The sequence below is a fragment of the Schistocerca serialis genome, chromosome 9 (genome assembly GCF_023864345.2).
Source record: "Schistocerca serialis cubense isolate TAMUIC-IGC-003099 chromosome 9, iqSchSeri2.2, whole genome shotgun sequence".
Taxonomy (NCBI): domain Eukaryota; kingdom Metazoa; phylum Arthropoda; class Insecta; order Orthoptera; family Acrididae; genus Schistocerca; species Schistocerca serialis.
In genome coordinates this window covers 504,064,195-504,084,191 of record NC_064646.1, presented here as the reverse complement: position 1 = coordinate 504,084,191, position 19,997 = coordinate 504,064,195, and the positions used below count along the sequence as shown (strand labels likewise).

Sequence of the window (19,997 nt, the reverse complement as noted above, 5' to 3'; positions counted from 1 at the left end):
GCACGGGACCCCGAGCTAATGTGGCCCTCCTTCCTTTCCGGGCTCCATACCTTCCCTTTCCGCATCCTTCCCCGTCCCCCATCTTCGCCCCCCCCCCTCACCTCTGGCTCTTTCCTTCCCTTTCTCCACCTCTGGGAGTATGGTTTGTGCCTACGTCCGGAGACGAATGCTCGAAACTGTTCCAAATTCTTTGCTTTCTACACTTGCAAGTCTTTGTCCTTCCTCTGTCCTTCTCTTTTCCTTCCCTATTCTCTTTGCCCTTTTCTCCGCTGCAGCGTTTGAGACCCCTCTTCTTTCCTTTCCCTTTCTCTTCCCCCCCCCCCCCCCCCTGTGCGTGTCTGAAGGCCGACCCACGCACTTCCATGCGTAGCTGGTGGTGGGTTAACGCGTAATTCCCCAACCTGGGTAGACAGGTAGGACACGTACGTACCCCCTGGTAACGGCCAGGCCCAGGGAGGGGTGATTACCCAAGCTGATACCTTCCGAAAGTGCCGATTGGTCCCTCCGTCCGTTTGTCGGGAGGTGTGGACTGAGGTGTGAACAATCACCTAAGGCGGGAGTGCCCTCAGTTAGGGCCCCCACAAGGGAGGAGCGCGCCATTGGAGACGCCGGTAATCATGGGGGATTCTTCCGCAATGGTTTCCTCACCTTCCACTATGTCTGCTCACAAGTGTAAGTTCACTGAGTCTCAGCCACAGACAGTTCTTCCATCGTTGCCACAGTTCCTTGTTGTTTCTCGGTCTGACGAAGGTCACGACTTCTCCACGGTCAACCCTTTCATTATTCAGAAAGGTGTCGACGCAATTGCAGGTCCTGTAAAGTTTTGTTCCAGATTACGGAATGGCACCCTGTTGCTAGAAACAAACAGTGCCCTCCAGGCACAAAAATTGCTGCATGCTTCTCTGCTCCACACATTCCCTGTCCGGGTGGAATCGCACCGTACCTTAAATTCCTCACGTGGAGTCGTTTATACACGCTCCCTCGATGGATTGTCTGACGAAGAAATTCAGCACTACCTGTCTGACCAGGGTGTAACGGCTGTTTATAGAGTTATGAAAAGGGTTGACACGAACATCATTCCAACCTGCACTGTCTTCTTGACATTTGACAAAGTTCAACTCCCATCGAAAATCAAAGCAGGCTATGAGATAATTTCCGTTCGCCCTTACGTCCCAAACCCTACGAGTTGCTATCGATGCCAGCGGTTCAATCACACCAGCCAGTCCTGTTCCAATCCGGCCAAATGTGTTACGTGTGGCAAGGATGCCCATGAGGGTGCTTGTCCACCTCCATCCCCTCGTTGCATTAACTGTATGGGTGACCACGCTGCTTCCTCTCGAGATTGCCCTGTTTTTGAGGACGAAAAGCTCATCCAGAAAATAAGAGTGAAGGAAAAGGTGTCGACTTTGGCTGCTCGAAAATTATTCGCCAGTCGACAGCCCACCGTGCCTCAGACAGGAAAATACAGCACTTTCCTTGCTTCTCCTCGGCCAACAAAGGAGGCGGCCACGCAGACTTGTGACCTCACCTTTAGTGCCACGGTCTTCAGATCGGCCAGCGCAAAGATCGCCCGTTCAACCTCACCACTTTCGCCTGCCCACTCTATGGCCCACCCTTCGTCAGGTTCTGCTAAATCTCGAGCCCAAAAGTCAGACGCCAAGTCTTCGAAAAAAGAGCATACTCGTGAAGAGTTTTTACGTACCGCAACTTCCCAACCATCGGTTCCTCCTTCATCTAAACATCATACTTCCAAGAAGGCAACAAAGAAACCCAGTTCCTCTCCTTCTGCGCCAAGGCATGTCCCATCTACAGCACCACCTGGCGGAAATCGCCCTCGGCCGTCTTCTGTGTCGCCGAGGCGCACTGCTGGTGGCCGGTCAACCGGCCGATCGCTGGGGGCAGGTGCTGCTCCTGACCAACCTATGGATCAGGATCTTCTGCTTTCGGCTGAATGCCATTCCATGCTGTCGGTCGCAAGCTCTGAGCAGTCGTTGAGTTGACAGCGACCTTGGTCACATTCCTCCATGTTCTGTTCACCCTATGTCCATTATCCACTGGAATATCCGCGGCATTCGAGCCAATCGGGATGAATTGTCGATCCTCTTACGATCCTACTCGCCAGTCATCTTCTGTCTTCAGGAAACAAAGCTGCGTCCCCATGACCGCTTTGTTCTCCCTCATTTTCAGTCTGTCCGATATGACCTCCCATCTGTTGAAGGCACTCCAGCCCATGGAGGACTCATGATTCTTCTCCATGACACTCTCCATTATCACACAATCCCCTTATACAGTTCCTTCCAAGCTGTCGCCGTCCGTCTTTCCCTTTCTGAATATACCTTCTCTCTATGTACTGTATACATTCCATCGTCCACACCAATGGCACAAGCTGATCTCCTTCATCTTCTTGGTCAGCTTCCACCCCCCCTATTTGCAGGTTGGGGACTTCAATGCCCACCACCCACTTTGGGGATCTCCACATCCTTGTCCACGTGGCTCACTATTGCTAGACGTCTTCCACCAAGCGGATCTAGTTTGCCTCAACACTGGGGTCCCCACATTTTTGTCTGCCTCCACGACAAATTTATCTCATTTGGACCTTGCGGTCGGTACTGTTCCGCTAGCTCGGCGCTTTGAATGGTTCCCCCTTGATGATACACACTCGAGTGACCACTTTCCATGTGTCCTTAGACTGCAGCCTCAACTGCCATATATGCGCTCGCGACGCTGGAAGTTTGCCCAAGCCGATTGGACACTTTTTTCGTCTCTAGCGACATTCGATGACCGTCGCTTTCCCAGCGTCGACGATGAGGTCACACATATTACCGACGTTATTCTTACAGCTGCGAAATGTTCAATACCACGCACCTCCGAATTGCCCCAGCGCCCCCCAGTTCCTTGGTGGAACGAGGCATGCCGTGACGCAATACGTGAGCGGCGACGTGCTCTTCGCATTTTCCGTCACCATCCTACTTTGGCCAACTGTATCCGCTATAAGCAGCTCCGTGCGCGATGCCGTCGCGTCTTCCGCGATAGCAAGAAGGCAAGCTGGAAATTCTTTATTAGCTCATTTAACACCTTCACTCCCTCCTCGGAAGTTTGGAGTCGGCTTCGACGGTTCTCAGGCGCGCCTAGTTTCTCCCCAGTCCCTAGGCTCACTGTCGCGCATGATACCTTAGTGGACCCCGTCGCAATTTCTAACTCATTTGGTCAGCACTTTGCTGAGATTTCGAGCTCTTCAAATTACCCGCCGGCGTTTCTCCCGAAGAAACGTGCAGCGGAAGTGCGACATCTTGCTTTCTCCTCTCAAAATCACGAAAGCTACAATACTGTTTTCTCCATGCGGGAACTCCAACATGCCCTCTCTTCTTCTCGCTCCTCCGCCCCAGGACCGGATGGTATCCATGTCCAAATGTTGCTGCATTTATGACCCCATAGTCTGCGTTACCTCCTTCGCCTTTATAATCGAATTTGGACCGACAGTACTTTTCCCCGACGATGGCGGGAAGCTATCGTCGTTCCCGTTCCGAAACCTGGAAAGGACAAACATCTCCCCTCTAGCTATCGCCCCATTTCTCTCACGAGTAGTGTCTGTAAGGTTTTGGAGCGTATGGTGAATTACCGTTTAGCTTGGTGGCTGGAATCCTGCAATCTTTTAACACCTGCCCAATGCGGATTCCGAAAGCATCGTTCTGCAGTTGACCATCTTGTTGCTCTCTTCACTTATATCATGAACAATTTTCTCTGGAAACGCCAAACGGTAGCAATATTTTTTGATCTGGAGAGAGCATACAATACCTGTTGGAGGACAGGCATCCTCCGCACACTGTTCTCTTGGGGCTTTCGAGGCCGGCTACCCCTTTTTCTTCGCGAATTTATGGCAGAGCGCACATTTAGGGTGCGGGTGAACACTACTCTCTCCCGTACTTTCTCCCAAGAAAACGGGGTACCCCAGGGCTCCGTGCTGAGTGTTGTACTATTTGCCATCGCCATAAATCCAATTATGGATTGTCTCCTTCCTGATGTCTCGGGCTCCCTCTTTGTGGACGATTTTTCGGTCTACTACAGCTCTCAACGGACCAGCCTTCTTGAACGACATCTTCAAGGATGTCTCGATCGCCTCCACTCTTGGAGCATCGAAACCAGCTTCCGTTTCTCTCCCAGTTAGACCGTTTGTGTTAATTTTTGGCGACGTAAGGAGTTTCTTCCGCCCTCCTTACATTAGCTCCTGTCAACCTTCCGTTTTCAGACGTCGCTAAATTCTTGGGTCTTATGTTCGACAGAAAACTGTGCTGGTCCTCCCACGTTTCCTATCTTTCAGCTCGCTGTCTGCGATCGCTTAACACCCTCCGTGTCCTGAATGGTACCTCCTGGGGAGTGGACCGAGTGGTCCTTCTCCGCCTCTATCGCGCCTTAGTGCGCTCGAAATTGGATTATGGAAGCATAGTCTACTCATCTGCTCAGCCGTCTAATCTTTGGCGTCTCGACTCTATCCACCACCGTGGATTACGTTTAGTGTCTGGAGCTTTTTACACCAGCCCTGTGGAAAGCCTTTATGCTGAGACTGCTGAACCTCCGCTGTCCAATCGGCGAGCAGTCCTTCTGAGTCGTTATGCTAGCCATCTGTCTTCCATGCCTGCTAATCCAGCCCATGACCGTTTTTTCGACGCCTCCTTTGATGTAGGGTATGCAAGCCGCTCCTCCTCCCTACTACCCCCGGGAGTCCGCTTCCGTCAACTGCTCCATTCTCTTTCCTTCCACTTTCCTAAAACCTTTTCGACAACTTGGGGTACAGCACCGCCTTGGCTCCGCCCCCGGATCTGCCTGCTCCGTGACCTTTGTCGATTTCCCAAGGATGGTACCCCTACACTTGTTTATCGTCGGGCATTTGCTGCTCTATGTGCACAAATGACAGACGCCACATTTATTTACACTGACGGCTCGAAAACATCGTTAGGTGTAGGGAGTGCCTATATTGTTGGCGACACCCCAAATCACCTTCGCATCCCGACCAGTGTTCGGTTTATACTGTGGAGCTTTATGCTGTTCTCCAGGCTGTCCACTATATCCGCCACCATCAGCGGATACAGTATGTTATCTGCTCAGATTCTCTCAGCTCTCTCCTCACTCTCCAAGCTCTTTATCCTGTGCACCCTCTGGTCCACCGGATTCAGGACTGTCTGCACTTGCTCCACCTGGGGGGCGTCTCGGTGGCGCTCCTCTGGCTCCCGGGACACGTTGGTATCTGTGGAAATGAGGCGGCCGATATTGCAGCCAAGGCTGCAGTCTCTCTTCTTTGGCCAGCTATTCCATCGATTCCTTTCGGCGATCTACGGAGCGTTTTATGTCGTCGTGTTGTTCATTTATGGCACGCGCATTGGTCAGCACTTCCCCATAATAAATTGCGGGAAGTGAAAGCTCTTCCTTGCGCTTGGACCTCTTTCTCCTGAACGCGTCGTCGGGAGGAGGTAATTTTAACTAGACTCCGGATAGGGCACTGTCTTTTTAGCCATCGACATCTTTTAAGCAGCGATCCTCCCCCACTCTGCCCTCACTGCTCTCAGCTGTGGACGGTAAGACACCTTTTAATTGAATGCCCCTATTTTAATCCGTTACGCTCCCGTCTACAGCTATCGCCTGATCTATCGTCGATTTTAGCAGATGACACGTGCTCAGCCGACCGCGTTCTCCAGTTTATTAGTGCCAGTGAAATGACGTCAGTCATTTGAAGTTTTTTTTTTTGGGGACCACCAACCCCTTTCTGTAGTGTATTTTTAAGCCTTCCTTCTGCTTTTAGTTTCTCCAATTTTATGACTTTCGTTCCCATTGCTGCTGGTTTTCAATTTCGGTTTTTTACTGTTTCCTAAGTCACGGACCGGGCGCTAATGACCATAGCAGTTTTGCGTCCTTAAACCAAAACAAAAAAAAAAAAAATTGTGCCCAATTCTGTTATTGAAGTTTAACCATGTCACAGGGAATTAGATTAGGGAACGACACACTAAAAGTAGTGAAGTAGATGAATTTTGTTCTTTTGGCAGAAAAGTAACTGATGGTGGACGAAGTGCAGAGGATATGAAATATAGGCTGTCAATGGCAGGAAAAGCGTTTCTTAAAAAGAAAAACTTGTTAGCGATGGGTATAGATTTTAACTGTTAGGAAGTATTTTCTTAAGGTATTTGTGTGGAGTGTAGCCCTGCTTGTTCGGAAAACGGAGTGGCGGAGCGGTTAAAGGTGCTACAGTCTGGAACCGCACGACCGCTACAGTCGCAGGTACGAATCCTGCCTCGGGCATGGATGTGTGTGATGTCCTTAGGTTAGTTAGGTTTAAGTAGTTCTAAGTTCTAGGGGACTTATGACCAGAGCAGTTTAGTCCCATAGTGCTCAGAGCCATTTGAACCATTTTTGTTTGTTCGGAAAAATGTAGAAGACAAGCAGTTCGGACAAAAAGAGATACAAGCCTTTGAAATGTGGTGCTATGAAAGAATACTGAAGATTATGTGGGTAGATCGTGTAATCAATGTTGTACTGAATGGAACTGTTGAGAGAAGAAATTTGTAAGATAACATGATTAAATGAAGGGATCGGTTGGTAAGGGACATTCTGAAACATCAAGGGATCACCAATTTAGTATTAGACTGAAGCATGGGGCGGGTTGGCGATAAATTGTGGAGAGTAGAGGGCGACCAAGAGATGGACACAGTAAGCTGGTTCGTCGTGGTAGTTGTTCGGAGACGAGGAGGCTCGCACAGGGTAGAGCACTGTGTGGAGCTGCATCAGATCAGTCTTCGGACTGAAGGCCGCAACAACGACAACATCCATGTCTCGTTGATACTGCCTCCAACCGAGTTTCTCTTAGTTGCATTCCTGAAATGTTACCCGCGAGTAGGTTAATGTAGAGTTTCTCAAAGGCCAGTCTCAGAATTTTTTACTAATTTATCTTTCTTATTCATCTCCTTCTTCTGCACTCGATGGATTAGAAAATGTTGCCTGTTCCGTCTTCAAAACGAATCTGATCATCGTCTCCAGGTGTCCTCCTTGATACGTTGTTAACTTAGGCCTACAGTACAACATTCTTCTTGGGATCCTCTCCTTCGGCATTCTACCTACGCACTTTCTCCCGTCATTTGCGAAGTTCACAGGTTTTTTTCCAGACAGTTTATTTCTCGCTCTTCCCTTATTTTCTCATTTGTAATTTTATCTGGAAGGCTAAACCCTTTTACTGTTCTTAAGAATCTCATATCGGCAGCCTGTATTGTCTTTTTATCAGCTTTTGTCAGCGGACGTGTTTCAGATCCGTAGGGAAACGCAGGAACAACGTTAACTCTGTAGAACTTCATTCCTGTTTCTTTTCTCGATTTTGTTTTCTGCTTTCTTTTCTGTTCATTGTGCCGTAGGTTTGCTCAACACGCGTATTTTTTAAAATAATTTTCATATTTATAACTCACGTATGTTCCTAAGCAACTGAAACCCTTAACTTGTCCTAATATAGTGTCACTAATGACAGTTATGGTCCTAATAGTATATTTACTCTTGAAGGTCATTTTTTTTGCACATTTTTGGCAATCTGAAGTTGTAGTTCTCACATAGCTTCTGTAACCTGTCTACCGCTTTTTGCAGCTCGTTTTGAGTTTTGTTTGTAATAATCAATAGCAAGTAGCATCGTCTTAAGCGTAAAATTTTGTATAATACAAATGCCTCTGTTTATTTTATACATCCATCCTATAATCAGGTAAATGATAAACAAAATAGGAGACCAGCTACAACCCTTCCTTACACCTTTGTTTATAGGTATATGTTCCGTTTCTGATGTGTGCACTGCTTTTTGTGTCTTTGCATATAAATTTCATTCATTTAATTAGACGATTCGGATATCATGTTAGTGTTATGATTTTACATATTTTTTCCTATGTACCTGATCGACTGCTCTTTCATAATCAATCAAAGTTATTCAAGGCTGTATTCTGTTTCCTTTTCTACTATCTACTTAACAGTGAAAGTGGCATCTGTACAGTATCGTCCCTCTCTGTGATTGCTCGTACTCTTTCACTTAATATTCTTGCATTCGTTTCATACCTGTATTCAAACCACTATAATTGTCACATCTATTTCTAGTGCTTTTTTTATGTAGCCTCTTCCCACCCCGCGTGTCACGAATGATACACTGTGTCTTTTATCTGTATACAGACCCCCATGTAAAGACAAGGAGACATGCGTCTATGCTATGGTCACCTATTGCAAAAGGATTCAGCGCCCTATGGCGTCATTTACATGTAACAGACGTTTTTACTAGTGGTACTGAAGAGGATAGGCGTAACTTTGGCATTCGACCAGATCTTGGAATGTGACATCCATTCTAGTATCCATTAATTAGATTCAGAAAGCTCTGTATATCTCTTATTCTGCATTTATTGCATCTTCTCTTGTAGCCTTCGTATCCATCATTTCTTTTAATTCTGACTCTAATTCCTATAGACTTGGGGAAAGCTTATGACAATGTTGACTTAAAAACTTTCTTTGAAATTCTGAAGGTAGCAGGGATAAAATACAGGGAGCGAAACGCTATTCACAGCTTGTACAGATACCAGACAGCAGTTATAAGAGTAGAGGAGCGTGAAAGGGAGGTAGTGATTGCAAAGGGAGTTAGAAAGGCTTGCAGCATATTCACGATGTTATTCATTATGTACATTGAACAAGCAGTAAAGGAAATAAAAGCAAAATTTGGAGTAATAATTAAAGTTCAGGAGGAAGAAATTAAAACTTTGAGGTTTGCTGATGACATTGTAATGCTGGCAGAGACAGCAAACGACTTTGAACAGCAGTTGAACAGAATGGACAGTGTCTTGAATAGGAGGATATGAACATCAACAAAAGAAAAACAAGGATGATGGAATGTAGTCGAATTAAATCAGGTGATGCTACGGGAATCAGATCAGAGAACGAGACACTTAAAGCAGAAGATCAGTTATGCTATTTGGGAAGCAAAGTAAATGATGATTGTCGAAGTATGGAGGACATAAAAAGTAGACCGGCAATCGGAAGAAAAGAGTCTCTGAAGAAAATAAATTTGTTAACGTAGTGCCCGGAAGTCCTATCTGAAAGTGTTTCTATGGAGTGTAGCCGTGTATGCAAGTGAAACATGGACGATAAACAAAAAAATGGCTCTGAGAACTATGGGACTTAACTACTGAGGTCATCAGTCCCCTATAACTTAGAACTACTGAAACCTAACTAACATAAGGACATCACACACATCCATGCCCGAGGCAGGATTCGAACCTGCGACCATAGCGGTCGCGCAGCTCCAGACTGTAGCACCTAGAACCACTCGGCTACTCCGGCCGGCTCTACAGAGTAGTACAGAACTGAAAGAACCGCGCAGTGAGGCCCACAGAAATGACACTTTTGTGGAAAGGCAACAGTTACACTAACATCACCATGAATTACAATGGTTTCCTGTACATCATAAAAAGTGATACATGTTTTATAACAGAGTATGTGATCACCATAGACAGTAATGCGTGCTGCGTAACGTGCTCCCATGGAAGACTGGCAAGGACTTCTTGTAGCAGTGCATTCTCTTTCTCCACCATTGCGGCTGACGACTGCTGCTTGGTCGTTGGTGCGTGTGAACGCTGAAGTAGATCTATCCAGTGCATCACACATGTGTTCAATAGGAATTATGTCAGATAACGGACAGCCAAGTCCATCCGCCGAATGGCATCTCATTCCAACAACGCCTCTGCCTGTGCTGTTCGTTGCTGTCGTGCATTATCATCTATAATGATGTAGTCAAGGCCTATAGCATTACTGAAAATCAGAATATGGGGACGGAGTACAGCACCACATTAATGTTCACCAATGAGTGTACTGCATTCATAGATCTGGAGGCAGTACAGCAACGCAACAGTATGTCTCTTCACGCCATAATACCTGGATCACCAAAACAATTATGTGCGACAGTTCTTGTGGTTGCGTATGAGGGTATGGTCAGCATTGGTGGTCTAGGTGTTATGCTGTTTGGAAGCACAATATTACGTGGGGATACTCACAGTGCATGCATTAGTCAATGTTATTGTGATACCGTATTCCTTGCACATGTTTCACTTTTCCGGCATGCATTAGACCCCGTCTTCATTTTTATGAGGGACAACGTACAACTCCATTGAAGACTGCTGGTGGAGGACCTCTTGGAACAAGAGGATATTTGACGTTTCTTGAGAAATGAATTCTAGGAATTTTTAATGGAAAGTGGATGAAGACTTTGAGAGGACGACATCATCGTGAATTTGTACCTTAATATACGCAGACCTTCCTCATTTTTCTGTATCACAATAGGTAAAAACTTGCCGATACATAATTTATTCGTGAACAAGTGTGGTTTTAGAATTGTTCACAGTTCTGCTTCTGTGGCAGTTTTCTTCATCAGAAGTGTGTGTTTGGAGAAATGTGTGAGAATTTCTCTGTTTGTGCAGGAGACTTTCTGGTGAAGAGAAGGGCAGGAGGCTGATCGAGGCGGCTAAAGTGGGGGCACAGACAGACGTGCAGACGTTGCTGGCGGCAGGAGCAGACCTCGAGGTGAGGGACAGTGACGGGTACACCGCCCTGCACTGGGCAGCGGACAGGGGGCACGTCGATGTGGCGATGTGTCTGCTGGAGGGTGGCGCCGAGGTGGACGCCACCAACGACAGTCGGACCACGCCCCTGCACAGGGCTGCACAGAGTGGCCACGCCACCGTGGTGCGGCTGCTGGTGGCGTCCTCCGCCCGCACCGATGCCAGGAACCGGTGGGGGTGGACGCCGCTGCACTGGGCGGCAGTGCGTGGCCACACGGAGGCGGCGGCGGCGCTGCTGGAGGCGGGCGCCGACAGGACAGCTAAGACTGACGAACTGTACACACCGCTTGACTTCGCCAGGCATAAGCACCATCAACATCTGATAAGCATGCTAAGATAACCCATCAATGCATTACGTTTTCCTGGAGGAAAACGAATGGAGTTTCAGTAGATGAATTTTCTGTATTTTTAAAATAAAGAGTATGAAAAAGTTAGTCCGGCAGTCAGTGTTTGTACCCATCACAACAAGCGTGATAATGAGATATTTAGAAAGTAAAGTAAGCAACAGGAAGCAAGCTTATTTTTGTGAAAACTCAACTAACATTAAAAATTCTTCATTAGAAGTAAACACGAGTTTTCTGCAGCACGCAATTACTAAAAAAATTACATTGAAGAAGCGTGGCATGAGCTATGTGAAACTACTGTAAAGTTCAGCATACCAATATTACTAGCACATAAGCTGTATGGCTAGAAGGCGTCTTCAGTTGAGATCTAACTGTTAATTTACTTTCGTTTCATAGAGATGATACAATAATTTTTGTTTATATTTAGAATGTGGCTTCATTAGCGATGCTCACACCACATCATGATATTGTATTATCATTTTATTTTCATTTAAAAAGTACCGTAGAGGAACTTCTAATTATACTATTGCCATACAGCTATAAGCTGCTGTTAAGAGACATACTATGATGTATTAGATAAAATGAACCTCCACTGTCACATTACAGGGTGCTATAGCAGACTATCCTGCTTTCCACGTTGCCCTTCTGTACATTTCTGTCATATTAGCAGAGTGTTTGCAGGGGCTGCAACGCAAAGTGTCTCGTGAAAATTCTGGTTAGACAGGTGCCAGCACTGTGTGCGCCCTCACTGCCCCAGCCAGCAGTGTGCCAAACCGAAATAGGAGTTTGTGTGGGAAGTCCATTCAGAGAACTGGACACATCACATGTCTGCCTCCGCACTGCGAAATAAGTACCAAAGGTGCTCGTAACATTTAAAAAAATGCATACACAGGTAGAAAATGGGAAGCAGGATTCTGGCTCTAATTACTGAGTAGCAGCTACAGCCTGCCTTACAAGCTCTGATATAAGTAATTGCCAGTGAAATATCTAAGAAAGTTCCTTTTTGTTAACTGTTCAGAAGACTGAGGCCATAATAAGATGCTGCATTACAGAGGTATGAAAGACAGCTCATGCGAAATATAATATTAATTATCTTCTTCACATTCTTGTGTCTATTTTTTGCCATCAGACTGCAAGTGGCGAAAGAAATGAAGCTGTTCTTCAGCCCCAAGACATATTGAGAGCTATGAACACTAGATGGCAACACACTTTTCACAACACTGCACATGATAGGCGATGTACATCAAGCAGTATGGCATGACTGAGGTTATAATTAGGGTATTAAAAGCACAGGAAATAGCGTTCTCTACTGTGGCTCATAAATCAAGTAAATAATTCCAATTAAGATATAGTTTATAGAGAACACAGTGGCAATTACACAGACATTCTTCTTGTGACCCATCTGCAAAAGGAATGGAGAATCCACGAGTATATAGTACCATGGGCAGCATACTACGCCATGCCCTTCAGTGGCGTGCAGAAAGTGGATTACAAACGTTCAGAAATATACATGAGCAGTGTACAGAATGTACTATAGACCAATACTGATTGATTACTTTCACTACTAGGCCATAAAAAAAGAAGAAGCGTCTCATAGTTTACCCCAATAGTTGTTTTCTATGTTGACCCAACACGATTTTGGGAAAGTTTGTCTTTTTACAAACCACCTCAGTTAAGTTCCTTGATATCACAGTTATCCTTTCCTCTATCGAATACTGACCTACCAGCCTACCCCATGAACCACAGACCTTGCTGTTGGTGGTGTGTCTTGCATGCCTTAGGGACACAGTTAGCTGTACCATACATGCAACCACAATGAAGGGGTATCTATTGAGAAGGCATACTAACGTGTGGTTCCTGAGGACTGGGAGCAGTCTTCACAGTTATTGCAGGAGCAACACTCTGAGTGGTTGATTGATCTGGCAGTGTAACATCAACCAAAACGGCCTTGCTGTGCTGATACTGTGAACTTCTGAAAACAGGAGAAAGCTACAAATGTCATTTTTCCTGAGGGCATTCAGCTCTGCTGTAAGGTTAAATAATGATGTCGTCCTTTTGGGTAAAATATTCTGGAGATAGAATAGTTCCAATCGGATATCTGGACTGAGACTACTCAGGAGGATGTCGTCATCAGGAGAAACAAAAGTGGTGTTCTACAGATCGGAGTGTGAAGTGTTAGATCCTTAATCTGACAGGTAAGCTGGAAAACATGAAAAGAAGAATATATACGTTGAAGGTAGATAGAGTGAGAATTACTGACATTTGGTGGCAGGAGTAATAAACCTACTGCACAGGTGAATATAGAGTTTTAAATACAAAATCAAATAGCGATAATGTGGGAAAGGTCTAATAATAATGTAAAAGACAATAAGAATGCAGGTAAGGTACTATCAATAGCATAGTAAACGGATTACCATAGTCAAGACAGACACTAAGCCCACAACCACCATACTAGCACAAGTTTATTTGCTAATTGGCTCTGCAAATGATGAACAGATTGAAGATGCTTATGATGAGAGACAAGAAATTATTCAGATAGTTAAGAGGGACGAAAATTTAAATGTGCTAGGAGAGTAGAATTCGAGAGTAGGAAAAGGAAGAGAAGAAAAATTATGGAATATGGAATATGGAATAGGGAGTCCAGTGAAAGACGAAGCCGCCTGGTAGAAATATGCACAGAACGTAATTTAATCTTCGCCAGCAGTTTGTTTAAGAATCATACAATTAGGCTGTACATGTGAAAAAGGCAAGGAGACACCAGAATGTTTCTTTGTATTGATTATGTAACGGTACGACAGAGATTTTCGAACCAAATTTTAAATTGTGACAGATTTCCAGAGACAGATGTGGATTCTGACCACAATTTATTGCTTATGAACTGTAGATTAAAACTGCAGAAATTGCAAAAAGTAAGGCAATTAACGAGATGGGAACTGGATAGTTGAAATAAATACAGGTTATTGAGTGTTTCAGAGGGATCATTAGGCAACTACTAACAGGGGAAAGGAATAGAATAGACTATGAGCGCATGAATTGGTAGTTTTGAGAGACGACATGGTGAAGGCAACAGAGGATCAAATACGTAAAAAGACAAGACCTAAAAGAAATCGTTGGTACACAGGACATACTGAATTTAATTGATAAAAAGGACAAAATATAAAAATGCAACAAGTGAAGCAGGTGATGGGGAATACAAACATCTAAAAAATTAAATTGACAAGAAATGCACAATGGCTAAATGGGAATGGCAAGACGATAAATTTAAGGATTTAGAAGCATATATCATTCCAGGAAAGATACATACCACTTACAGCAAAATTAAAGAGGCCTTTGGGGGAAAGACAAGCATCGGTATGAATATCAAGAGCTCAGATGGAAAACCAGTCCTAAGCAAAGAAGGGAAAGCTGAAAGGAAGAAGAAGTGTATAGAGGGGCTATATAAGGAAGTAGAACTTGAAGAAATGGATGAGAACGTAGATTAAGACGGGATGGAAGATATATTACTTCAAGATGAATTTGACAGAGCACTGAAAGACCTAAGTTGAAACAAGGTCCCAGAATTAGACGACATTTTGCGAGAACTACTGGTAGACTTAGTAGAACCAGCCACGATAAAACTCTTCCATCTATTGTGCAAGATGTATGAGAGAGGTAAAACACCCTAATACTTCTAGGAAAATATAAAAATTCTGATTCCAAAAGCAAAAAGTTCAACAGTCATGTATATTAACGAACTATCACTTGAATAAGTCATGGTTGCGAAATACGAGGTTTGAGATTCTTGAACGTTGTCCACAAAATTTTTCTAGGCTTATGTTTTACTTGTGGTGCATGGTCTCCTTCCAAGTACTATCCGCCACAATTGACACACCACTCCCAACGCCGTTTCTACTTCCGGAAGCAGTTTTGGTGTGGCTCTTTCTGGATGAGGCTGGTGGCAGCATCGATTTCCAGCGTTACTCAAAAAAGGCGGTAAAAGTATCCATGGCTCCCTTGTGCAACAAGTTCTGAAAACTCTCTTCGTAGCGTCAGATTATCATAGTACAGAGCCAACCGAAGTATTCTATGAATAATAAGCCGCATTACTTCTGCATCCGAGGCTATGTTATATAATCTTGCAGATTTTCTCGCCTCTTTCAGTTCAGAATATGCGCAGTCATTGCTTGCTAGCCACTGGCTGACTCATGCTACACAGAAGCCTTGCTGTACGACCACCAGATCCAGCTTTTCTGTTTATATGTAGCCAGTTCCGCTGTGAAAGGACTTCCCTCCAAATTTTACGTGATTACAAACCTACTTTCCCTGTGCAAGAGCCAGTACTACAATTAAATTTTTAGCTTTGACATTCTTTGACAGCACATTAGTGTCGAAATTATATTTATAGATAAATTACAAATATATAAACTATCAATGGGATGTGAAATTTACAACCCTCAAACCACTGACAAAGGACAATTACAAGGAAAGGCAAACGTAGGCTTGTAGTTCACAAAGATTTATTACACATACCCCCAAAAACAGTTTTACAAAATCATTTACAAAACCGGCCTTCCAATAGCCACCAATAACAAATATAACTAAAAACTTTATACAGTCTTTACAAGAAACAAGTTAAGTAAAGGTCCTTCCTTTTAACTAAATAACAAGTAGCACCAGATACGTATAGACGACAAGCATAATTGCCCACAAATGTGACAGGAATTTACCGGGACTAAATCTTCATTGCTAAAACAAGCAACAGTACAGTACAGAATATCAAATAACAAATTGTAAGTAAAAGAGCAAATTCTTCAACGGGAACCTTAGACCAATAAACAGATCATAGAACAGCGGAATTCCACCAGTTGTATAGTGACTCATTCCACTGAACTTACTCGTGAAATCCCTTTCAGAGTATAGCAACAATATTTAGGCATGAAAGAGAGTTACATTATCTGTCAGTTTAAGGTCGACGCAACAGCGGGCACACCCCCACGGACGATCCACCCTAAAACAAGAGGGACAAAACTGCTAGGAACAGGAGACGCACCTTGGTGCAGCATGAACACATTAACAAAAGGAATCTCCAATAATTACGAGATAGAATACTCAACTTTCTGTCCACTACCAGGGTGAGCAACGACTCTGACAGGATACAGCCAAGTAGCGCCGAGCGTCACCAAGACGTAGCCGGCCGAGCCAACGGCGTCCTAACGTACTGTATTTCAGTCAAGGCGCCGCCCTCTGTATCGGTCAGTCCGGAACTGATTGCGCCCGCCACTCGTAGTACATTGTAACATAAAAATGGACACACAACCAAACCAAAGGATACAACACAAACCCTCTTATTTCAGAGTTATGCCCGCTCCTTCCCCCCCTCCCCCCTCCCCGCCCTATTCCCTTTAAATTTAATACCCTTAACACATGCAAGACCTTAAAGAAATAGAATGGAAAATTATTCACTTCTTACAGCTCATAATTCCTTACTCTTACAACCAAACCCCAATAACAAGCATAAATTCTGGAGAAGTTAAGAGCCTGCAGAACCAAGGGCATAAACGGAGACCACAGAATAAATCATAAGATACTCAAGTAACATCATAAACACACTGTCTTAACACTAAACATGGAATGCAGATATCCTAGAATGACTCATGCAGCCTTCACACTATTCTCGCTTAGTGCTCCCGTCACTGAGCAGTGTTTTACACTCTTAACGCCACTACGCAACATACACCGGGAGCAAGAGTGAATTCCTTATTCCCGCCACGGTGGGAATAATCACAAACAAATCATTGTTTTCGGCCGTGAACACAAATTACGATCAGATTGATCACAAAACACAAATTCAAAGAAATAGCTGATGCCCGCCGTTAGTAGCAGAAAACGACGAGTATCCACACAGAATACGTAGGCATCCAGCGTCAGGCAGTACAATTTACACACTTGCTAGTGCATTTGAGGCCATCACCACCAGCCTGCCGCCGACACACTCCTCAAACCGTAACACAGTGCCGCGAGCAACCAACGCTCCTCCGTAACAGTAGCTCCAAGACTCACCAACACAACACGCGCCCAAGGAGCGGGCAAGCACGACCACTGGGGCCCCGGAGCGGAAAACCGAGAGAGCCATAGCCGGAAGCGCTGCGCTTAAATAGCGCCCAGAAGAGGAGAACCAAAGAGGAAACGCGCATGCCAGAACAAAGGGTATTACTGTCCCTACTAGATAAGAGACTCACTCGCTCAGTCATAAAAAAAGAATGAAACATTTACATCAAAGAGCATACTTATACAGAAGTCCCATAAGGTAAAAACAGAAAAACAATTTAGATAAGATCACTATAGATAACACCGAAGCATCCATGTTCCCTTGAACTCAATCCCCTAGACTTTTATTTGTGGGGACACTTAAATCAACACGTTTTTAGAATCATCCCACAGCTAATATGCATCCCGTTTCAGCAATGATGGACGCAGGTGTGTTGCAAGGTATTATCCAATGAGTGATGAAGCTTTCACAAATCAAGGTGGACGCTTTGAGCGTCTTTCTGTAAAACGTTTCATACAGCACATGTGATCCACTACTTGACTACACAACATTATGTACATGGGTATACATACTTAAATATTTACAATATTTATATTAATTCTTCAATTACCTTCACTAGTCACGAAACAACATCTTCAGACAGCGTATTCTAAGTATATTATCAGGTAAAAACAACTTCAAATGAACATTACAGCAGCACAGTATGAACTACCGTTGTTATAGGCTTTTATTACCACCATTTGACAATGATAAATATACAATGTCACGTCAGTGTACTAGAAAGCTAGTCATTTGGAGAACCAAAAATGGTGAGTATTAAGAAAACTGATACGTCTCCAGGACCACTAGTCATCATTTTGCGGATTTAATGTGACCGCTTATTATTATCTGAAAGGATCGCATAAAGATTTATTACAGTCGGTACACTGCAACAGACATAATTAACGAACATATTGGTGCACGATGTAGCAGTCAATACAAACCAATGTAATGTGAGAACTAAATCCCCCCACCCACACGTATAGCACATGTAGAACAATGTCAGCAAGTAAACCCTCTCAGAAAATGCTCAATACTGCTACGGCACAAACAGATTACGTCAGACAGTGGACCATGGAGACCAACAGGAACGCGGGAGACAGACCTGTAGGATGTGCTGGAGCACAGGAACTGTGGGGTCTCAGCACCAGATGCTGCTGACAGCAGACACGCTGTGAGCGGCTTGAATGCTGACTTGCGTAGGCTGCTGCTGACTAAAATGAAATTTCATGTGAGTGTGGTGCCTATTGCTACAGTGTGGAGATGGAGATATGCAAGACATGGCCTAAACCTGAGTAGGAGAGGGAAAAATAGTATGGTTGAGCTTCTTGCACAAGATGTATGGGGGCCACCATCATACAGTCAGGATTCAAGCACCCTGTTTTGAAAGACTCAAAATAACAGTAGAGACCCACAAATTGCTTAAGAATGCACAGAAAAGTAAGATTAGGTATATTAAGACAGAACACAACTTCAAACACATTGAGACACAGAGTTTGTAGTGATCAGCATGTAGAAATGTGAGCTTGACAATTAATACCGAAAAATAGCTCACATTTAACTGTAACTGTATTAGGTACCCAATGCACAACTTTGAACTGTTCATAAGGAACCTGTTGTTATAGCATATTGTCCAGCGCCGGCATGCCAGTCGTGAACGAGAGAGAGGAGATGACTGTGAGAAGAAGTCAGCCAATCGCATGCTGACCGAGTCCTCTCCAGGACGACAACGTGACAGTAGCGGCCCCAATGCGAATAGGACGTCAGCACAGCGCCCGACTACTGTTCGCGGCCCAGTGGAAGAACAATTTAAAGATTAGGAACTTGTATAGCAGCGACTACTCTATTCACTACTATGTAACACAGACTTGGGAATTGTTATACTGAAGAGACTTCTCGTTTTATCTGTCACCCTTGTAACCCAAACTTAAGTATTGTATTTGCTCATTTAGTGATAAAACTCATTAATACAATTTGTCTTAATGTTGTCCAGCGATCTGAGGAAGTAGGTATCCTAGATACCCCATATGCTGAATTAACACCTGGATTCAGAGAACAGTCTGTGGTGACTTCAATATCAATTTTCTAAGGCCGTCTGATAGGAAAAATTATCTGGCAACCATTCTTGATCCTACAATTTGATCTCAGTAATTGTTTCACACGAGTGTGGACAAAGTAAGTATGAACCTTATTGATAAAATTTTCTTTTGTGAAGCTCAAAGCGAGAAAATAACTGTTTTCCCAATAACAAGTGCTCTCTCTGATCCCAATGAGCAGTTAGTTAGGAGAAATAACATAATGGCTTACAGTGCAAGTCAGTAAGAATAATTAACGACTCCAGGACAAATGTTTTTAAGAACAGTTTCCAAGAGATGGCCGGTTTGAACTTCATGAATCAAAAGCTAGTATGAAATTTAATCTATTCCTTGATAAATTTGTATCATTATTGGCAAATAGTTTTCCACCTACGCTAATCAGTCAGAAAGGGCACTAAGCAGCCATGTAAGAAACCATGGAACACATAGGTTTTAGGGTATCATATGAAAGGAAAATGGAAATGTATCTGTTGCCAGTAACAAGCAGAGGACCTGAGATGGTGCAAACTACAAAAACTACTGAAAGAATACCAGTAAAAGTTACTAATAAATCAAGGAGCATGCTCATAATATCACAAATTAGTAATTCCGACAATAGACTTAAGCACTTACAAAACGAGAGACAGGATAGCCAGCCACAGAACAGGAAAACGTCCCTAATGAACTGAATGGAAGGGCTATAAATGGATAACAGGTAGCGAATATATTTAATAGTCATTTATTAAACATACTATTACAAAGTATAGGGACAAACAGTTCAAGAGAAAATGTAGAGCAGCATTGTGAAAAAGTAACTCTCATAAATTCTGTGGCGTTAATTTATTAGCATCTTCTCCTGAAACTAAAGAAATTATATATTCTCTAGGAAATAAAAAGCTCA

At 44.0% G+C, this 19,997-nt stretch overlaps 1 protein-coding gene across 1 annotated transcript in view; it reads left to right on the top strand.

The window, feature by feature from the left end:
- LOC126419035 (poly [ADP-ribose] polymerase tankyrase-1-like) overlaps window positions 1-11,035 on the top strand; it is a 48,950-nt gene extending 37,915 nt beyond the window's left edge. Inside the window, exon 9 of the mRNA XM_050086096.1 lies at window positions 10,470-11,035. Coding sequence (XP_049942053.1) covers window positions 10,470-10,950 — 481 coding nt within the window. The 3' untranslated portion in view covers window positions 10,951-11,035. The remainder of the gene's footprint in view (window positions 1-10,469) is intronic.
- The last annotated feature ends 8,962 nt before the right edge of the window (window positions 11,036-19,997 follow it).